The 19,997-nt window shown below is 41.6% G+C and overlaps 1 protein-coding gene and 3 pseudogenes across 1 annotated transcript; all 4 read right to left on the reverse strand.

Annotated features, from left to right (window-relative positions):
- Positions 1-269: 269 nt before the first annotated feature.
- On the reverse strand, positions 270-2,188 carry LOC145470314 (uncharacterized; annotated as a pseudogene).
- Positions 2,189-3,548: 1,360 nt separating this feature from the next.
- Positions 3,549-6,624, reverse strand: LOC145470337 (cyclic GMP-AMP synthase-like receptor; annotated as a pseudogene).
- A 572-nt stretch (positions 6,625-7,196) lies between these two features.
- On the reverse strand, positions 7,197-9,478 carry LOC145470296 (uncharacterized). The gene has a single exon (XM_081454123.1). It carries the CDS (start codon positions 9,476-9,478, stop codon positions 7,628-7,630), a length of 1,851 nt encoding a protein of 616 aa, XP_081310249.1. The 3' UTR covers positions 7,197-7,627.
- A 7,919-nt stretch (positions 9,479-17,397) lies between these two features.
- Positions 17,398-19,766, reverse strand: LOC145470340 (uncharacterized; annotated as a pseudogene).
- Positions 19,767-19,997: the final 231 nt, after the last annotated feature.

Raw genomic sequence — 19,997 nt, forward strand, 5'->3', positions numbered from 1 at the left:
GCTATAGATTACCCACAGACATCAAAGGCCAATTTACATGCAAAAGGGTCCCCGCCTAACCTAACTGCTCAAACTAATGTAATATAGCTAAGTCACTTACAAGGGCACACACTTGGAAACAGAAAACCAGTACTTAGCAGAGTTGTCCAGTTATGGGAAATTAAAAATCTAGCGTGATCGCTCTGTGACTAAACAACAAACCAAGAGTCCACGTAGTACGGGATGTTTCCTGGCATTAGTGGCGTTTTCAATGTCTCCCCACACTGAGCTCAATCTAAATCTAACTCGGGTATCGTGATGTAATCGAGTTTACGTTTCAATACTACTTTAGAGTGCAGAATTAATTGGCTAACTTGATCAACAACAGCGGCCATGATGTAATTCTCAGGGACCATTTAGAGCAACGGCTCGATACGCTGTTTTAAAAGAGCAAGCCCTTTGTCACTACCTTCGTTCACTGTAACATCAGCAACGTCTTTAAGGAAACCTGACGCCTTGTACTCCGGAGAAATTGCTTTGTGAATATTTGGCAAGCTTGAGTTGTCTTTTTTAGTGTAACAAGAAACAAGCTCATCAAACCATTCAATAACAATTTGACGAAGAGGAACCTCCTCGACTTGTTGTTCACAAAGCCCTTTGTGCTCAGACTCGAATTTCTCTTTCATCTCGCAGGTTCTGATGTAGAATTTACGAGCTAACAAATTTAGCTCCCCTTCAAGACTATTCAGTAACTTCTTAAAGAAAGCTTCAAACGCTTTCCATATTTGGATCAACCTTCTGTAGCCACCTTCGTCAAGCTCTGTGATGTTGAGGTCATTGATCATAAACCGGCGAGAGCCACGTCTCTCCAAAGCTCCAAAAGGGAGGTTATCAATGTTTAAAAACATTTTGTTCCAAACAGCAGTCGGGTTTTTTCTAGCAAAGAGGCTTGAGATCATGTAATCCACCAAATCTGTCATTTGTAAAGCCCTGATCTGTTGTTTTATCTTCCTGGCGTCCTTTTGTGTGTACGCCAATTCCAAACCCTTGATCTGATTTAACATGTCTTCCAGGACACATTGGCGCAGTTTGTTGTCGTGATCAGCCACAGTTAGTAGATTTTGCCCTGGTATGAAGAAGTTCGGAATTGTCTCCGTCTTCACACCTTGCAAGGCCAGCTGTAAAGCTTGAATTGTCCTTTGGGCCCTACAATTTTTATCCCAGCGATAGCGGTCCGTTACGAACAGCTCTGAAAGAAGGACGGTCTTCAACAGGTATGATGGAATCAAGGTCGAATCCCATCCCAGTTTCTTGGATATCTCATCTCTCATGACTTTCAGGACTCGGCAGCATGCTTTAAAACCGTCCGGAGAAAAGGCCAGAATTTCTTTTTCTGCCATGGAAAACGAAATACGCCAGCTGTCATATCCAGCGGGAACAACGTGGAATCCGCACTTTTGAAGAATTGGATCTATTTCTTGGGAACACGTTGTCAACTCAACGGGGAGCTTGGATTTGTGATAATCCAAAGTCAGTGTCAAATCCACTCTTACGATTAGATTTCTATAACTATTGCCGCCTTGCCATTCAATGTAAAGTGTTGTAGCCGGTCCGTGACTTTCCGAGTACATCACAGGCGAACTTTCTTGGCCATCGATATTTCCCAGTAGCCCAGAATACACAGGCCACCATATTTCACTAAACACGTCTTGCCCTACTCGTTTGATGGCCAGTCCTTCAGGTAGTCCGGCGTCACTTAGAGATGCATTGACAAGCTTCTTGAAGAAACGGGAGATCATATGTGGGTTGAAGAAGCCTTCGTCATCTTTGAATTCTTCCCACTCTTGTTCAGCAACGAATAGTTTGACGTAGCCTTCGCCTTTGTCGCATGGACGAAATAATGGTTTGTCGGTGAGTGAGTCAATTCTGATCATGAAGTCGAATTCATCTGGCTGGCAAACCTTCGTTCCTTCGTAAACACTTCCGCTCTTAATAACAGTGCTCTGAAATCGCTTGTCTCGCTTTTCCACCTCCGCCAGAATGTTGGTCAAGAATTGCTCGAGTTTCTCTCGAATCAATTCGGCTTCGTTTTCATCTTCAAACCTTGCCTTTTTCTCAAAACGTTCTGCAGTTTCAGCCATGAAGACGCAGTTCGACTATTTCATTTTCCCTTTTTTCACCGGAATGAGTCACGCGCCAAATATATCCTTTCTTTCTTGGAACAAGAAAACAAAGAGTAACGTTTTTGTAAGTTGATATATTTCATATTGCCCTATTAATATTATACTTTGTAAGAACATTGAAATAAATGTTCAACCAAATAGGACTAGACTAAACTAGACTACATTAAATGTACTACACAAGAAAATAGAGAGAGAGTAGTAAAAGTTATCCTAGCATTAATTCAGGCCGTAGCAATCACCTGACCTTGACGCGAGAGCAGTAAATTAAAATGTAGATCGATCTTTTAGTAACGCTGTTCCTTCATATGTATGCGTTACTGAACAAGAGCGAGGTCAAGATGGCCGTATATTGGCCAAGTTCGTTTTTGCGTGTTTATGCTGAGATTGAGGACGCATTTGAGAGGGAAGTCACGCCAAACTGGGCCAGTCTGCCCGTGCGTACCGTACTATGGAGAGACTAAGAGTATATATGGATCACTCCCCGCATCTCCCCAACCCTCTAAAGGTCACAATCCAGGAAAGCGGCATCGAAAACCTGGTCTACGGAGCGTTACGTTCGAAAATGACGCCTATACTGCAGGGTATCTGAAATAGGGCAATGAATGCCGCACGTCTCCACCAAAAATCCAGCCAAATGGCTTCAACGAGCCCCACGTGGGATGTTTGATTTTCCTTGTGTCAATGTATTACAACTGACTTGTAAAAAATGTTGGGCAATTTCCGTTGTTTGTGACCCAGCGTCATGTGTTTTGATGGCAGGCATATTCCTTGGCTTGTATAACAGTGCATTCATCAATTTCTGGAGTTTTGTTGGTGGGATGTTGATAAAGACTTACTTTAAAAAAGTTAGTAACATCTTGTGGTGAAGGTCGGGAACACTGAGTTTGGTTTTGGGAGCGCTTGTTAAAATAAAGTTTACTTTGTGTTAAAACGGTTGTTTTCGAACCATTGTTGTTCTTCATGTATGCAGAGTTTTCCGGGAAAGTGCGACGTGAGCTTATGACTGAAGCAAAATAGTTTCACCTGACACTCTGAATTCGTGACTGACAATTCAAGCTATATATAGAAGGGAGAGCAGGCATGCGGAATAACCCTAAGACCTTCATTTAAGCAACGTATAACCTTACTGCAGTAAGCTTGAGCACTTCTAGCCAGTGAACAACAAGATAGATTAATTATCAACAGTTACAGAATGATGTTTTGCATACTTGTGATACTTGTGACCATTACGATTAAGACGCTTTTTTCGCTCTGTGACTGGATTAAGACGCTTTACCGTATGCGAAAAATAGTCTGCAGTGTTTCCAAGTAAGGTTGAAACTTTATCACTATGCAAAAATCTCACATAGGAAAATTTCGTTTCACTAGCACTTTAAAGCGCTGAGAATTAAAAACATAATGAAAACTGTTATCCGGCCATAGATAACCCGCACACATCAAAGGCCAAAGTTTCGCAGCTTAACCTAACTGCTCGACATAACGTAGTGTAGTTAAGCCACTTACAAGGACACACACTTGGAAACAGAAAATGTCTACTTAGCGGAGTTGTCCACTTATGGGATGTTAAAAATCTAGTGTCCTCGCTCTGTGACTGAACAACAAACCAAGAGTCCACGTGATACGGGATGTTTCCTGGTAATTAGTGGCGTTTTCAATGTCTCCTCACACTGAGCTCAATCTAAATCTAACTCGGGTATCGTGATGTAATCGAGTTTACGTTTCAATACTTCTTTAGAGTGCAGAATTAATTGGCTAACTTGATCAACAACAGCGGCCATGATGTAATTCTCAGGGACCATTTAGAGCAACGGCTCGATACGCTGTTTTAAAAGAGCAAGCCCTTTGTCACCACCTTCGTTCACTGTAACATCAGCAACGTCTTTAAGGAAACCTGACGCCTTGTACTCCGGAGAAATTGCTTTGTGAATATTTGGCAAGCTTGAGTTGTCTTCTTTAGTGTAACAAGAAACAACGTCATTAAACCATTCAATAACAATTTGACGAAGAGGAACCTCCTCGACTTGTTGTTCACAAAACCCTTTGTGCTCAGACTCGAATTTCTCTTTCATCTCGCAGGTTCTGATGTAGAATTTACGAGCTAACAAATTTAGCTCCCTTTCAAGAGTATTCAGTAACTCCTGAAAGAAAGCTTGAAACGCTTTCCATATTTGAATCAACCTTCTGTAGCCACCTTCGTCAAGCTCTGTGATGTTGAGGTCATTGATCATAAACCGGCGAGAGCCACGTCTCTCCAAAGGACTAAAAGGAAGGTTATCAATGTTTAAAAACATTTTGATCCAAACAGCAGTCGGGTTTTTTCCAGTAAGGAGGCCTGAGATCATGTAATCCACCAAATCTGTCATTTGTAAAGCCCTGATCTGTTGTTTTATCTTCCTGGCGTCCTTTTGTGTGTACGCCAATTCCAAACCCTTGATCTGATTTAACATGTCTTCCAGGACACAATGGCGCAGTTTGTTGTCGTGATCAGCCACAGTTAGTAGATTTTGCCCTGGTATGAAGAAGTTCGGAATTGTCTCCGTCTTCACACCTTGCAAGGCCAGCTGTAAAGCTTGAATTGTCCTTTGGGCCCTACAATTTTTATCCCAGCGATAGCGGTCCGTTACGAACAGCTCTGAAAGAAGGACGGTCTTCAACAGGTATGATGGAATCAAGGTCGAATCCCATCCCAGTTTCTTGGATATCTCATCTCTCATGACTTTCAGGACTCGGCAGCATGCTTTAAAACCGTCCGGAGAAAAGGCCAGAATTTCTTTTTCTGCCATGGAAAACGAAATACGCCAGCTGTAATATCCAGCGGGAACAACATGGAATCCGCACTTTTGAAGAATTGGATCTATTTTTTGGGAACACGTTGTCACTAACTCAACAGGGAACTTGGATTTGTGGTAATCCAAAGTCAATGTCAAATCCACTCCTACGATTAGATTTCTATAACTATTGCCGCCTTGCCATTCAATGTAAAGTGTTGTAGCCGGTCCGTGACTTTCCGAGTACATGACAGGTGAACTTTCCTGGCCATCGATATTTCCCAGTAGCCCAGAATACACAGGCCACCATATTTCATTAAACACGTCTTGCCCTACTCGTTTGAGGGCCAGTCCTTCGGGTAGTCCGGCGTCACTTAGAGATGCATTGACAAGCTTCTTGAAGAAACGGGAGATCATATATGGGTTGAAGAAGCCTTCGTCATCTTCGAATTCTTCCCACTCTTGTTCAGCAACGAATAGTTTGACGTAGCCTTCGCCTTTGTTGCATGGACGAAATAATGGTTTGTCGGTGAGTGAGTCAATTCTGATCATGAAGTCGAATTCATCTGGCTGGCAAACCTTCGTTCCTTCGTAAACACTTCCGCTCTTAATAACAGTGCTCTGAAATCGCTTGTCTCGCTTTTCCACCTCCGCCAGAATGTTGGTCAAGAATTGCTCGAGTTTCTCTCGAATCAATTCGGCTTCGTTTTCATCTTCAAACCTTGCCTTTTTCTCAAAACATTCTGCAGTTTCAGCCATGAAGACGCAGTTCGACTATTTCATTTTCCCTTTTTTCACCGGAATGAGTCACGCGCCAAACATACCGTTTCTTTCTTGGAACAAGAAAACAAAGAGTAACGTTTGTGTAAGTTGATATATTTCATATATTGCCCTATTAATATTAGACTTTGGAACTGACCTGGCCTAATGAGGAACAATGAAATCAATGTTTAACCAAATAAGACTAGACTAAACTAGACTATATTAAATGTACTACACAAGAAAATAGCGAGCGAGTAGTAAAAGTTATTCCAGCATTAATTCAGACAATAACAATCACCTGACCTTGGCGCGAGAGCAGTAAATTAAAATGCAAATTGATTGTTAGTAACGCTGTTAATTCATATATATGGGTTATTAAATTATTGACCGAGAGCGAGGTCAAGGGGGCTGGATATTGGCCAAGTTCTTTTTCGCTTGTTTATGCTGAGACTTAGGACGCATTTGTGAAGCAGTTTAAACCTAAGAACTAGTAGGTCGTGTCCTATGATGATTTATCAAATTTTATCAACGTAAAAGGCAGGTATATAATGTATCTGCTCTAATTTGTTAGACAGTCCAGAAGTTTTTATATCTTTGAGTTAGCACTAATCATGTCCCCCCAATATGTCCCCCGGTGTGTGCCGACCTAAATTGTGTTTGACAATTCATCGACCATCTCTAAGCATAATTTCTTGCATTATTACTTAAGTACTATTAAATCTGCGATAGACTAGCATCTCGTCCAGGGGGAGTAGAATTACTCCTAAGCGCTTCATGCTACAGAAACCGGGATAAGCTCCGGCAGCTATGAGCCAGTCGGCTCCAAGGCTTCACTTTACTTATGCCATATTGATGAGCCTCAAGCTTCCCTTACGTTTGGATTAATCTAACTGTCAAATAGAGGCAGCGATCAACATCTTCCCGAACAAACCCTGGGCATTTGACTACTCGATTCGCTTTTGTGTTGGGAATTTTTCTCCACGTTGATGGGGTGGGAAATTTGGCACAGTATGGAAGGGGTAGCTAGGGGGCCAAGTTGCCTCTACAGCAAGCTGAAGCATTGTAGAAGAAACCATGAGACAACGCGTATATGTCGTGCATCAAAAACAATACCTTCCAAAGAATGGGGCTGTACAGTGTTTGATAGTAAATTCAGGGTCACACTAATCTAACTTGTGAAGACTGATTCCTTACAGGCACGGTGGAAGCTGAAATCGGTCGCAAGGAGGTTTTTTGTTTTATTTTTTCGATTCCACTTAATATCATGGATACTGAAACGAGCACAACGGAATAAACTGGGTTCACTTGACATATGTGCAGTCTAAAAAGTCAGCGCTAAATTAACTTTGCAAAAAACCCTTATTCTGTTAAGTGTAATGAGGATGGATCAATGACAAACATGCAATCAATGGATCAAATTTTCAGCCATCTGAGATGACTTCGATTATATGTCAGAAACTATAAAAACTCTGTTAAAAAGATCGACAGTTCTACTAGTCTAAAAATGGGTCTAACATACTGAACTAATAACACAGTCAAGGCATGAAGCAACGAAAGTATCTAGATTGATTGGTAGCCTCCACTTGATGCAATAGATCAGTGTCCGAGGCCTGTTTCTGAGGTTTTAAAGCGCTTAGAATTAAAAACATAATGAAAACTGTTGTCCGGCCATAGACAACCCGCAGACATCAAAGGCCAATTTATATGCAAAAGTTTCCCCACCTAACCTAACTGCTCGACATAATGTCATGTAGTTAAGCCACTTACAATGCACAAACTTGGAAACAGAAAATGTCTACTTAGCAGAGTTGTCCACTTATGGCATGTTAAAAATCTAGTGTCATCGCTCTGTGACTGGACAACAAACCAAGAGTCCACGTAGTACGGAATTTCGCCTGGCATTAGTGGCGTTTTCAATGTCTCCTCACACTGAGCTCAATCTAAATCTAACTCGGGTATCGTGATGTAATGGAGTTTACGTTTCCATACTTCTTTAGAGTGCAGAATTATTTGGCTAACATGATCAACAACACCGGCCATGATGTAATTGTCAGGCACCATGGAGAGGAACGGTTCAATACGCTGTTTTAAAAGAGCAAGCCCTTTGTCACTACCTTCGTTCACTGTAACATCAGCAACGTCTTTAAGGAAACCTGACGCCTTGTACTCCGGAGAAATGGCTTTGTGAATATTTGGCAAGCTTGAGTTGTCTTCTTTAGTGTAACAAGAAACAAGCTCATCCAACCATTCAATAACAATTTGACGAAGAGAAACCTCCTCGACTTGTTGTTCACAAAGCCCTTTGTGCTCAGACTCGAATTTCTCTTTCATCTCGCAGGTTCTGATGTAGAATTTACGAGCCAACAAATTTAGCTCCCCTTCAAGGGTATTCAGTAACTTCTTAAAGAAAGCTTCAAACGCTTTCCATATTTGGATCAACCTTCTGTAGCCACCTTCGTCAAGCTCTGTGGTGTTGAGGTCATTGATCATAAACCGGCGAGAGCCACGTCTACCCAAAGGACCAAAAGGAAGGTTTTCAATGTTTAAAAACATTTTGTTGCAAACAGCAGTCGGGTTTTTTCCAGTAAGGAGGCCTGAGATCATGTAATCTATCACATCTGTCATTTGTAAAGCCCTGATTTGTTGTTTTCTCTTCTTGGCGTCCTTTTGTGTGTACGCCAATTCCAAACCCTTGATCTGATTTAACATGTCTTCCAGGACACAATGGCGCAGTTTGTTGTCGTGATCAGCCACAGTTAGTAGATTTTGCCCTGGTATGAAGAAGTTCGGAATTGTCTCCGTCTTCACACCTTGCAAGGCCAGCTGTAAAGCTTGAATTGTCCTTTGGGCCCTACAATTTTTATCCCAGCGATAGCGGTCCGTTACGAACAGCTCTGAAAGAAGGACGGTCTTCAACAGGTATGATGGAATCAAGGTCGAATCCCATCCCAGTTTCTTGGATATCTCATCTCTCATGACTTTCAGGACTCGGCAGCATGCTTTAAAACCGTCCGGAGAAAAGGCCAGAATTTCTTTTTCTGCCATGGAAAACGAAATACGCCAGCTGTCATATCCAGCGGGAACAACGTGGAATCCGCACTTTTGAAGAATTGGATCTATTTCTTGGGAACACGTTGTCAACTCAACGGGGAGCTTGGATTTGTGATAATCCAAAGTCAGTGTCAAATCCACTCTTACGATTAGATTTCTATAACTATTGCCGCCTTGCCATTCAATGTAAAGTGTTGTAGCCGGTCCGTGACTTTCCGAGTACATCACAGGCGAACTTTCTTGGCCATCGATATTTCCCAGTAGCCCAGAATACACAGGCCACCATATTTCATTAAACACGTCTTGCCCTACTCGTTTGAGGGCCAGTCCTTCAGGTAGTCCGGCGTCACTTAGAGATGCATTGACAAGCTTCTTGAAGAAACGGGAGATCATATGTGGGTTGAAGAAGCCTTCGTCATCTTTGAATTCTTCCCACTCTTGTTCAGCAACGAATAGTTTGACGTAGCCTTCGCCTTTGTCGCATGGACGAAATAATGGTTTGTCGGTGAGTGAGTCAATTCTGATCATGAAGTCGAATTCATCTGGCTGGCAAACCTTCGTTCCTTCGTAAACACTTCCGCTCTTAATAACAGTGCTCTGAAATCGCTTGTCTCGCTTTTCCACCTCCGCCAGAATGTTGGTCAAGAATTGCTCGAGTTTCTCTCGAATCAATTCGGCTTCGTTTTCATCTTCAAACCTTGCCTTTTTCTCTAAATGTTCCACAATTTCAGCCATGAAGACGCAGTTTGACTATTTCATCTTGCCCTTTTTTATCGGAATGAGTCACTCGCCGAAGATACCCTTTCTTTCTTGGAACATGAAAACAAAGGGCGCTTTCCATTCGACCAAAAATTCCGATGTGAATTGTGGGAAATTTCCGTGGGCGAATGGTACAGACTTTTCCAGTGTGGAAACAACGGTGCGCAGTGAAAACGTCGCAAAACAAAGGGTTTATTGAGTCGCACAATGGTTCTGCACGCGTTATAAATCTTTGTTCATTTCTTAACCAACCTATGCAAAACAAACAAGTACACCGCGGGGACAGTATTTTTATAAAACGCTTTCTTCACGAATTTAGCTGTAGCTAGTATTTATCGATATAAAGTGGAAAGATTCTAAAGTATTTCAATTTTCGAATACGCATCGCCGTTATCCTTGCGTGAGATGATCAACTCGCTGTCATCGCGGCCAAAAGAACTAGTGCTGAATAGAAAATTGCGAATTTGCATAATTTCCGAAAAAGTGGACAACCTCGTAAGTTAGATCTAAATTTTTGAAGATATTTTGTTTTCAGGGGTTAAGTGTGATGGGATAACTCCTCTAAAGAATTGTAGTGATAATCGTGTAAAAGAATGTTGAGAAAACAGACAGCTGTGTAAAAATTCCCATCGATTTTCGTTGTAAAAATAATTCCTGTTTTAAGCTGTCAAATAGAAGTTTGTATATTGGTTATCATGATTGTATTTGTCGGCTATTTTGCCATTATGACTTCAAATTTTGTCATGGAATCTGCACTCAGGTTTGAGCATTTTTAAGTGAATCATTAAACGGCAAATCAATCAATGTTCGCGGCTATTTATCTAGCCTGCGAGCGGGCTCAGATTTGAGTAACGCGCGCGATCGGAGAGCAAAGCGATCCGACGGGAAGGAGTCTCGTCTCGCGGCGCGCGCTTGTGCTCCAACGTGAGCCTGCTCGTAGACTACTATTTATCTTGAAGAAAAGCACTTCTTACGCGAAGAACCGAGAATAACATGTCAGACCACGGTTTACAAGACTATACCACGTAATACTAGATATTTTTAAAGGGACAATGTCTTGGAGTTCTTTATTCTCATTTCTATATTATATCGTCAAATGCCACAAAAAAGAGAGAGAAAGATTCTACAAAGCAAAATAGAACAAGTGTATTGGGAAAGAGGTCCACATAACAAAGATGGAAGAGGATTACAGATCAAAAAATTTGTTTTTGTGACAGTATGTCAAAAAATCGAAATTGCTATTCTAGCGAAATTTTAAATGTTTTGATCATATTATTTTTCTTTTTAGTTGATACAAACTTATTTTTTATGTTGCAAGATAATAAAGCATGTTAATATCAAGCTCCTGATATATCAGCCTGGACAGCTGTCCTTTTAATGGCTTCTTGTGCCATTTTGTTTGCACTTAACAGATCTATGATCTCTTAATGCTTCATGTTGGAGGCCAGAGAGACGGGTATGACAGCAGGTAATGTATTATTCATCTTGTTTTTCAAGAAAGCCGGAAAACGTCCTTCTTGTAATCTTGTTTTTAAGCCTATTGCGAAGCACCTTCCATACATGTGTCATCTTCTGTTGGCAAGGGGAAGCCGTAATTATTTGATGGTTGGTGCGGTGGGCTCCGGTTGCAGTCATTTAGGTTCATTACTGTGTTCCAAGACAAGACACTTTGCTCGCACGGTGTCTCTCTCTACCCCAGAGTATTGTCAGAGCCATCTACAAAATACTGTTGGAGGGTGGGTGGGGGGGGGGGGGGAAGGGGGGCAGTGGTAACCTTGCGTTTCGGGAAGTGTTAAAGGAACCTTGACATAAGCCATGTGTAAAGTAGAATGGATTAGTGCAGTTTACAGATGAACTGCAGGGGCGAAGTGTTTTTTTTTTCTTTCACAGAAGCTTATTATTGTGCCTAAGTTTCAACAGAACCAGTTTTCTTTTTAGTTTACAATTCTTTCATTGTGATTTTCTTCAGATGGCGCAGTGCAAGTGCTGTGAAGAGGGCTATGGAAGACAAAGTACGTTGTATAATATCGACAAGGCCCTGGCGAACGAAAAAATATTCGTGCTGAGAGACGGCGGAGGAAAAATTGCTACCCCATTCACGTACAAAGGAAACAATTTTCGAGAACTATGTTTCCACAGCTATGTTTCATTCCACGTTTGTGGGGAACGAGAGGCGTTGCTCATTTTCTTTACAAACTCGAGAGCTTCAAATTCAACAAAGTTGATTCAGATTTTGTACAAAATGTATCGAACCGTAATACTTTCATTTATTTTGACGTCCGTCGTAATGGCACTACCAGCTAACTGTGTATTTACTAGTTTTTACACCAGAGGAATCAGCCAATCGCAATTGTAAACAAGAAGCTTATATTCCCGATCGGACAGTCACAGTGACTGTTTTCGTTGACCAACCATTGGAGATCTAATAATGTTGATCAAAGTAATAATAAGTGGAAAATATCCAAATAGGCCATTTCCGAGTTACCTTGTTCCTCTGTTTCAAAATGAGTCTTCATGCAAACCTTTCATACGAAAATGAGTTTGATTTGCATGAAAACTAACCTGTAGGCGGAACACATTTTCATATGAATGGTTTCGCCGAAGACTCGTTTTGACACAGAGACAACAGGCAACTCGCAGATGGCCAATTTCCACACTCTTATTGGACTATATCATTTATTATTTTATCGATTCAGCTTGCAGGAAAGAAGAAACATGTTCGACCGTTGCTTATTGAAAGAGTATAGCTGCAACATAAAGTGAGTTCCAAAAATGTACTTTTTCAACCAGCCACGTCTTAACATATCTTCTTGAATGTCCTGTAAATAGTTCACTTTCTTCCCACTTCTTTTTCCCGAGTTTGAGTTTCGCAAAAAGTGCAAAAGTTCCTTCGCTATAAAATAATGTTCCTGGGTAGTTAAAAATAAGACAAAGATGCCTATAGAGTTGTGTTCACGAACTCGACTTCATCGTTCGCACTTGCAAGAGACATTTCTTCAAACTTCGCAACGACAGGTCGCTGAAGATATGATCAAAGGACAGCAACTTTCAAAAGTAAATTTTGGAAAGTTTGTGTTGAAATTTTATTGAAAGGTGTGGTAATATTGGTATAGGTTGAAGTTAAAACGCTTTCAAAATAAACTATTCGTAGATTGTTAGTCAAGCGCAAAATTGTGTTAGCACAACCTTGTGACAAATCTATACAAATAAATCGTATTTCAGATGCGAATCCTGGACCGAATTTCAAACCAGTTAACAACATTACATAAAGTGTTGTTGGACGATTTGTTTAAACTCGCGACAATAGTTTTCACAGAGGTAAGTCTTTTTACGTTCCACTGTTTTTCTTTATACAACAACAACAGCAATCTATATTTGTGCTCGTTAGATTTACATATATAAGTCACGCACTGAGAAATGGCAAATGGTTGACACTAAGCTTCAAAACAGCCCAGACATCTCCCATGAGGAATTCAAGGTTTGTGCAAACATGCAGTCACTGCTAAATCTTATATTTGTTGTGTATTGAGTATATACTTTGGAACTGACTTGGCCTAATGGGGAACAATGAAATCAATGTTTAACCAAATAAGACTAGGCTAAACTAGACTATTTATTTATTTATTCGCCTATAAGCCGATCCCGGCTATAAGCCGAGACCCCAAACTTGAGAGAACTGACGATGGGCTTAAGCTTGTCGAAAAAAATTGGAAAACTCTCGGCTATAAGCCGAGACCAAAGTTTCGCAGAAAAATTTTACCTTTGAAGCGTCCCTCTCAGGAAACATATGTTGATTGTTGACGAATAAACACAACCAAATGAATATTCAAAAGTTCATTGTAAACAGTTAGCGAATCAGCGAGAATGTGAATATCAATTTATCCTAACTAGTCTATAAGTACAGCTAGCTGAACATAACGAATTCCACCATTCAGACTAAGTCTCAAACAAACGCTTACCGAAATTATCAGTTTACATATCGTCCGTGATCGTATTCATCATGCCAAAAGTTCGCCGTCCTTCTTACAACATGGCTTTTAAGCTCAAAGTTGTTGCTGAAGCTGAGGCTGTTGAAAACAGCTCAGAGATCGCCCGAGATTACGGGATTAGCGAGTCGATGGTTCGTCGATGGAGAAGAGACCAGGCGAAACTTTTCAACGGCGAGCTGAAGATGTCTGCGAAACGAACAACGTTGGACCGCTTCACTCCAAAGTATCCAGAGCTAGACCAGCAGATGTTGGAATGGTTTTCAGACCAAAGAGAGCAAGGTGAGTACTCATCGCTTCATGTCAAATCGGATAAACATTTCTTGTAGATTCAATTGATTTTTTATTATCGAAATCGATCAAAAAGTTTTCCCTCGATCTCTTCGCACGAGCGAGCGCACGTGAGTTTGTTTGTCGACCTGTGGGAACCAACGCTTGTGATTGGCCAGATTTAGAAATCGTCATAACAAATTAACAATGCCTGTCAACGCAAAGTAAACAGAACACTTCGCTTTAATCACTTCGTTCGCTTGAATGTTTATTAATCCTGCACGGTTTTATTTTTCACAGGTATTGCCGTGAGTGGATTAATGCCGCGCCTGAAGGCAAAAGAACTGTCCACCGATCCTTCGTTTAAAGCTTCCCTTGGCTGGTATCAGAACTGGAAACGACGCCACTCAGTAAGCCTTCGAAAAAAAACAACACTCGCCCAGCGACTACCTGAAAACCTAGAAGAGAAAATTGTCCAGTTCCACCGGTTTATCATCGCAGCCAGACGACGAACAGATTATCCCCTGTCCCGAATTTACAACATGGATGAGACGCCACTGCGTTTTGAACTTCCTTCAAGCCGAACGCTAGAGTTCAGTGGTAGTAGAACTGTGCCTGTTAAATCTTGCGGAGCAGAGAAGCGAAGCTTCACCGTAACTCTTGGCGTCGCTGCAGATGGGGCCAAACTTCCTCCCAAGGTCATCTTTAAAGGCGTCCGGACTCCACGAGACCTCGTCGTTCCTGATTCTCTCCGCGTTTCCTTTCACAAAAAAGGATGGATGGATGAGCCAGGTGTTCAGCAGTGGATTCGCCAGTGTTTGCCTAGGAACCCTCGCAACGAACCGTCGCTGCTAGTGTGGGATTCGTTCAGAGCTCACCTAACCGATGCCGTCAAAAGCGATCTCCAACGGCGCAACATCGACGTAGCAGTCATCCCTGGAGGTCTAATCCCCGTTTTGCAGCCCTTGGATAAATGCCTGAATAAGCCATTTAAAGATCACCTCCGGAAAAAGCACTTGGCGTGGATGATCACCGGGCCATTTGAGTTCACCCCGGCAGGAAAGAAGAAGGCGCCAACTAGAAATCTTGTCCTTCGATGGATTAAAGAAGCATGGCAAGAGATTCCAGAGGAGATGGTAAAGAAGTCTTTTAAGAGCTGTGGAATTTCCAATGCCATGGACGGAACGGAAGACGACGCAATCTACTCCGAGGACTCACAGGAACTCGATGATCATGAAGAAATGGAGGATGAGTTCGAAACGGACAGCGAAGACGAGACTGATGGCGAGTAAACTTTTAGTTGAAAGCTAATAACTATCACACACAAACGGTTCCTTTAGGAGCCACCAATTATATAAAAGTTCAATGACCAACATTTTACGACTTGTTTTTGTTGTGTTTTACTATAATTTCATGAAACTGACCTGGCTATAAGCCGAATCAGAAATGTCTATGATGATTTTCACTTTGTTGATGACGCTTCGAAGAAAAAAATTATTCAAACCTCACGGCTATAAGCCGAACCCCGCTTTTCGGAAAAAAATTCCCAAAACTGAGTAAAATTTTTTGCAAAAATCGCTCGGCTTATAGGCGAATAAATACGGTAAATGTACTACTCAAGAAAATAGCGAGCGAGTAGTAAAAATTATTCCAGCATTAATTCAGACAATAACAATCACTTGACCTTGGCGTGAGGGCAGTAAATTAAAATGCAAATTGATCTTTAGGAGCGCTGTTAATTCATATATATGGGTTATTAAATTATTGCGTTTATTATAGTTAAGTTATAGCCCTTATGCTGAGAATGAGGACGCATTTGTGAAACAGTTTAAACCTAAGAACTGGTAGGTCGTGTGCTATGATGATTGATCAAATTATATCAACGTAAAAGGCATAATGTACCTGCTCTAATTTGTTAGACAGTCCAGAAGTTTTTATATCTTTGTGTTAGCACTAGTCATGTCCCCTCAATATGTCCCCCGGTGTGTGCCGGCCTAAATTGTGTTTGACAATTCATCGACCATCTCTAAGCATAATTTCTTGCATTATTACTTAAGTACTATTAAATTTGCGATAGACCAGCATCTCGTCCAGGGGGAGTAGAATTACTCCTAACCGCTTCATGCTACAGAAACCGGGATAAGCTCCGGCAGCTATGAGCCAGTCGGCTTCAAGGCTTCACTTAACTTATGCCATATTGATGAGCCTCAAGCTTCCCTTACGTTTGGATTAATCTAACTGTCAAATCGAGGCAGCGATCAACATCTTCTCGAACAAACCCTGTGCATTTGACTACTCGATGCGCTTTTGTGTTGGGGAATTGTTCCACACATTGATGGGGTGGAAAATTTGGCACAGTATGGAAGGGGTAGGAGCTGACAAGTTGCCTCTACAGCAAGCTGAAGCATTGTAGAAGAAACCATGAGACAACGCGTATATGTTGTACATCAAAAACAATACCTTCCAAAGAATAGGGCTTTGTTTCACAGTAAATTTAGGGTCACACTTGTCTAACCTGTGAACACTGATTCCTTATAGGCACAGTGGAACCTGAAATAGGTCGTAAGTTCTCTTTTGCGAGGTTACGCTGGGACTGAGGACGCATTTGTGAAACAGTTTAAACCGAAGAACCGGTAGGTCGTGTGCTATGATGATTTGTCAAGTTTATTAACGTAAAGGGCAGGTATATCATGTACCTGCTCTAATTTGTTAGACAGTCCAGAAGTTTTTATATCTTTGTGCCTGCACTAATCATGTCCCCCCAATATGTCCCCCGGTGTGTGCCGACCTAAATTGTGTTTGACAATTCATCGACCATCTCTAAGCATAATTTCTTGCTTTATTACTTAAGCACTATTAAATCTGCGATAGCCTAGCATCTCGTCCAAGGGGAGTAGAATTACTCCTAACCGCTTCATGCTACAGAAACCGGAATAAGCTCCGGCAGCTATGAGCCAGTCGGCTCCAAGGCTTCACTTTGCTTATGCCATATTGATGAGCCTCAAGCTTCCCTTACGTTTGGATTAATCTAACTGTCAAATCGAGGCAGCGATCAACAGCTTCCCGAACAAACCCTGGGTATTTGACTACTCGATGCGCTTTTGTGTTGGGAATTTTTCCACACATTGATGGGGTGGGAAATTTGGCACAGTATGGAAGGGGTAGGGGGACAAGTTGCCTCTACATCAAGCTGAAGGATTGTAGAAGAAACCATGAGACAACGCGTTTATGTCGTGCATCAAAAACAATACTCGTCCCAAGAATGGGGCTGTACAGTGTTTGACAGTAAATTCAGGATCACACTAGTCTAACTTGTGAACACTGATTCCTTACAGGCACAGTCGAAGCTGAAATCGGTCGTCAGGAGGTGACTTTTTTTGTTTTTGTTTTGTTTTGTTTTGTTTTGTTTTGTTGTTTATTCCACTTAAATTCCTGGATACTGAAACGAGCACAACGGAATAAACTGGGTTCACTTGTCATATGCGCAGTCTAAAGAGTCATCGCTAAATTCGCTCTGCAACAAGGACTTAATCTATCAGGTGTAATGAGGATGGATCAATGAAAAACATGCAATCAGTCAATGGATCAAATTTTCAGCCATCTGAGATGACTTCGATTACCCGTCAGAAACTGTAACAACTCTGTTTAAAAGATAGATAGTTCTACTAGACCTTTGGTCAAGGTAAATAAAACAATAATGGGTGTAACATACTGAAGTAATAACAAATCGCCTTGTTTTAATTAAAACACTGTCATGCCATGAAGCAACGAAAGTATCTAGATTGATTGGTAGCCTCCATGCACTAGATGCAACAGATCAGTGTCCACGGTATGTTTCTGAGACTTTAAAGCGCTTAGAATTAAAAACATAATGAAAACTGTTATCCTGCTATAGGTATCCCACAGACATCCAAGGCCAATTTACATGCAAAAGGTTCCCCGCCTAACCTAACTGCTCAAGCTAATGTAATATAGCTAAGTCACTTAAAAGGGCACACACTTGGAAACAGAAAACCAGTACTTAGCAGAGTTGTCCAGTTATGGGACATTAAAAATCTAGCGTGATCGCTCTGTGACTGAACAACAAACCAAGAGTCCACGTAGTACGGGATGTTTCCTGGGATTAGTGGCGTTTTCAATCTCTCCTCACACTGAGCTCAATCTAAATCTAACTCGGGTATCGTGATGTAATCGAGTTTACGTTTCAATACTTCTTTAGAGTGCAGAATTAATTGGCTAACATGATCAACAACAGCGGCCATGATGTAATTCTCAGGGACCCTGGAGAGCAACGGCTCGATACGCTGTTTTAAAAGAGCAAGCCCTTTGTCACTACCTTCGTTCACTGTAACATCAGCAACGTCTTTAAGGAAACCTGACGCCTTGTACTCCGGAGAAATGGCTTTGTGAATATTTGGCAAGCTTGAGTTGTCTTCTTTAGTGTAACAAGAAACAAGCTCATCAAACCATTCAATAACAATTTGACGAAGAGGAACCTCCTCGACTTGTTGTTCACAAAGCCCTTTGTGCTCAGACTCGAATTTCTCTTTCGTCTCGCAGGTTCTGATGTAGAATTTACGAGCTAACAAATTTAGCTCCCCTTCAAGAGTATTCAGTAACTTCTTAAAGAAAGCTTCAAACGCTTTCCATATTTGGATCAACCTTCTGTAGCCACCTTCGTCAAGCTCTGTGGTGTTGAGGTCATTGATCATAAACCGGCGAGAGCCACGTCTCCCCAAAGCTCCAAAAGGGAGGTTATCAATGTTTAAAAACATTTTGTTCCAAACAGCAGTCGGGTTTTTTCTAGCGAAGAGGCTTGAGATCATGTAATCCACCAAATCTGTCATTTGTAAAGCCCTGATTTGTTGTTTTCTCTTCTTGGCGTCCTTTTGTGTGTACGCCAATTCCAAACCCTTGATCTGATTTAACATGTCTTCCAGGACACATTGGCGCAGTTTGTTGTCGTGATTAGCCACAGTTAGTAGATTTTGCCCTGGTATGAAGAAATTCGGAATTGTCTCCGTCTTCACACCTTGCAAGGCCAGCTGTAAAGCTTGAATTGTCCTTTGGGCCCTACAATTTTTATCCCAGCGATAGCGGTCCGTTACGAACAGCTCTGAAAGAAGGACGGTCTTCAACAGGTATGATGGAATCAAGGTCGAATCCCATCCCAGTTTCTTCGATATCTCATCTCTCATGACTTTCAGGAGTCGACAGCATGCTTTAAAACCGTCCGGAGAAAAGGCCAGAATTTCTTTTTCTGCCATGGAAAACGAAATACGCCAGCTGTCATATCCAGCGGGAACAACGTGGAATCCGCACTTTTGAAGAATTGGATCTATTTCTTGGGAACACGTTGTCAACTCAACAGGGAGCTTGGATTTGTGATAATCCAAAGTCAGTGTCAAATCCACTCTTACGATTAGATTTCTATAACTATTGCCGCCTTGCCATTCAATGTAAAGTGTTGTAGCCGGTCCGTGACTTTCCGAGTACATCACAGGCGAACTTTCTTGGCCATCGATATTTCCCAGTAGCCCAGAATACACAGGCCACCATATTTCATTAAACACGTCTTGCCCTACTCGTTTGATGACCAGTCCTTCAGGTAGTCCGGCGTCACTTAGAGATGCATTGACAAGCTTCTTGAAGAAACGGGAGATCATATGTGGGTTGAAGAAGCCTTCGTCATCTTTGAATTCTTCCCACTCTTGTTCAGCAACGAATAGTTTGACGTAGCCTTCGCCTTTGTCGCATGGACGAAATAATGCTTTGTCGGTGAGTGAGTCAATTCTGATCATGAAGTCGAATTCATCTGGCTGGCAAACCTTCGTTCCTTCGTAAACACTTCCGCTCTTAATAACAGTGCTCTGAAATCGCTTGTCTCGCTTTTCCACCTCCGCCAGAATGTTGGTCAAGAATTGCTCGAGTTTCTCTCGAATCAATTCGGCTTCGTTTTCATCTTCAAACCTTGCCTTTTTCTCAAAACGTTCCACAGTTTAAGCCATGAAGACGCAGTTCCACTATTTCATTTTCCCTTTTTTCACCGGAATGAGTCACGCGCCAAACATACCCTTTCTTTCTTGGAACAAGAAAACAAAGAGTAACGTTTCTGTAAGTTGATATATTTCATATATTACCCTATTAATATTATACTTTGGAACTGACCTGGCCTAATGAGGAACAATGAAATCAATGTTTAACCAAATAGGACTAAACTAAACTAGACTATATTAAAT

Source organism: Orbicella franksi, chromosome 15, assembly GCF_964199315.1.
Source record: "Orbicella franksi chromosome 15, jaOrbFran1.1, whole genome shotgun sequence".
Lineage (NCBI taxonomy): Eukaryota > Metazoa > Cnidaria > Anthozoa > Scleractinia > Merulinidae > Orbicella > Orbicella franksi.

What these genes read in the sequence shown, in the direction of transcription:
- LOC145470296 (XM_081454123.1), bottom strand. Translation starts at nt 9,478, where the DNA reads ATGGCTGAAATTGTGGAACATTTAGAGAAAAAGGCAAGGTTTGAAGAT.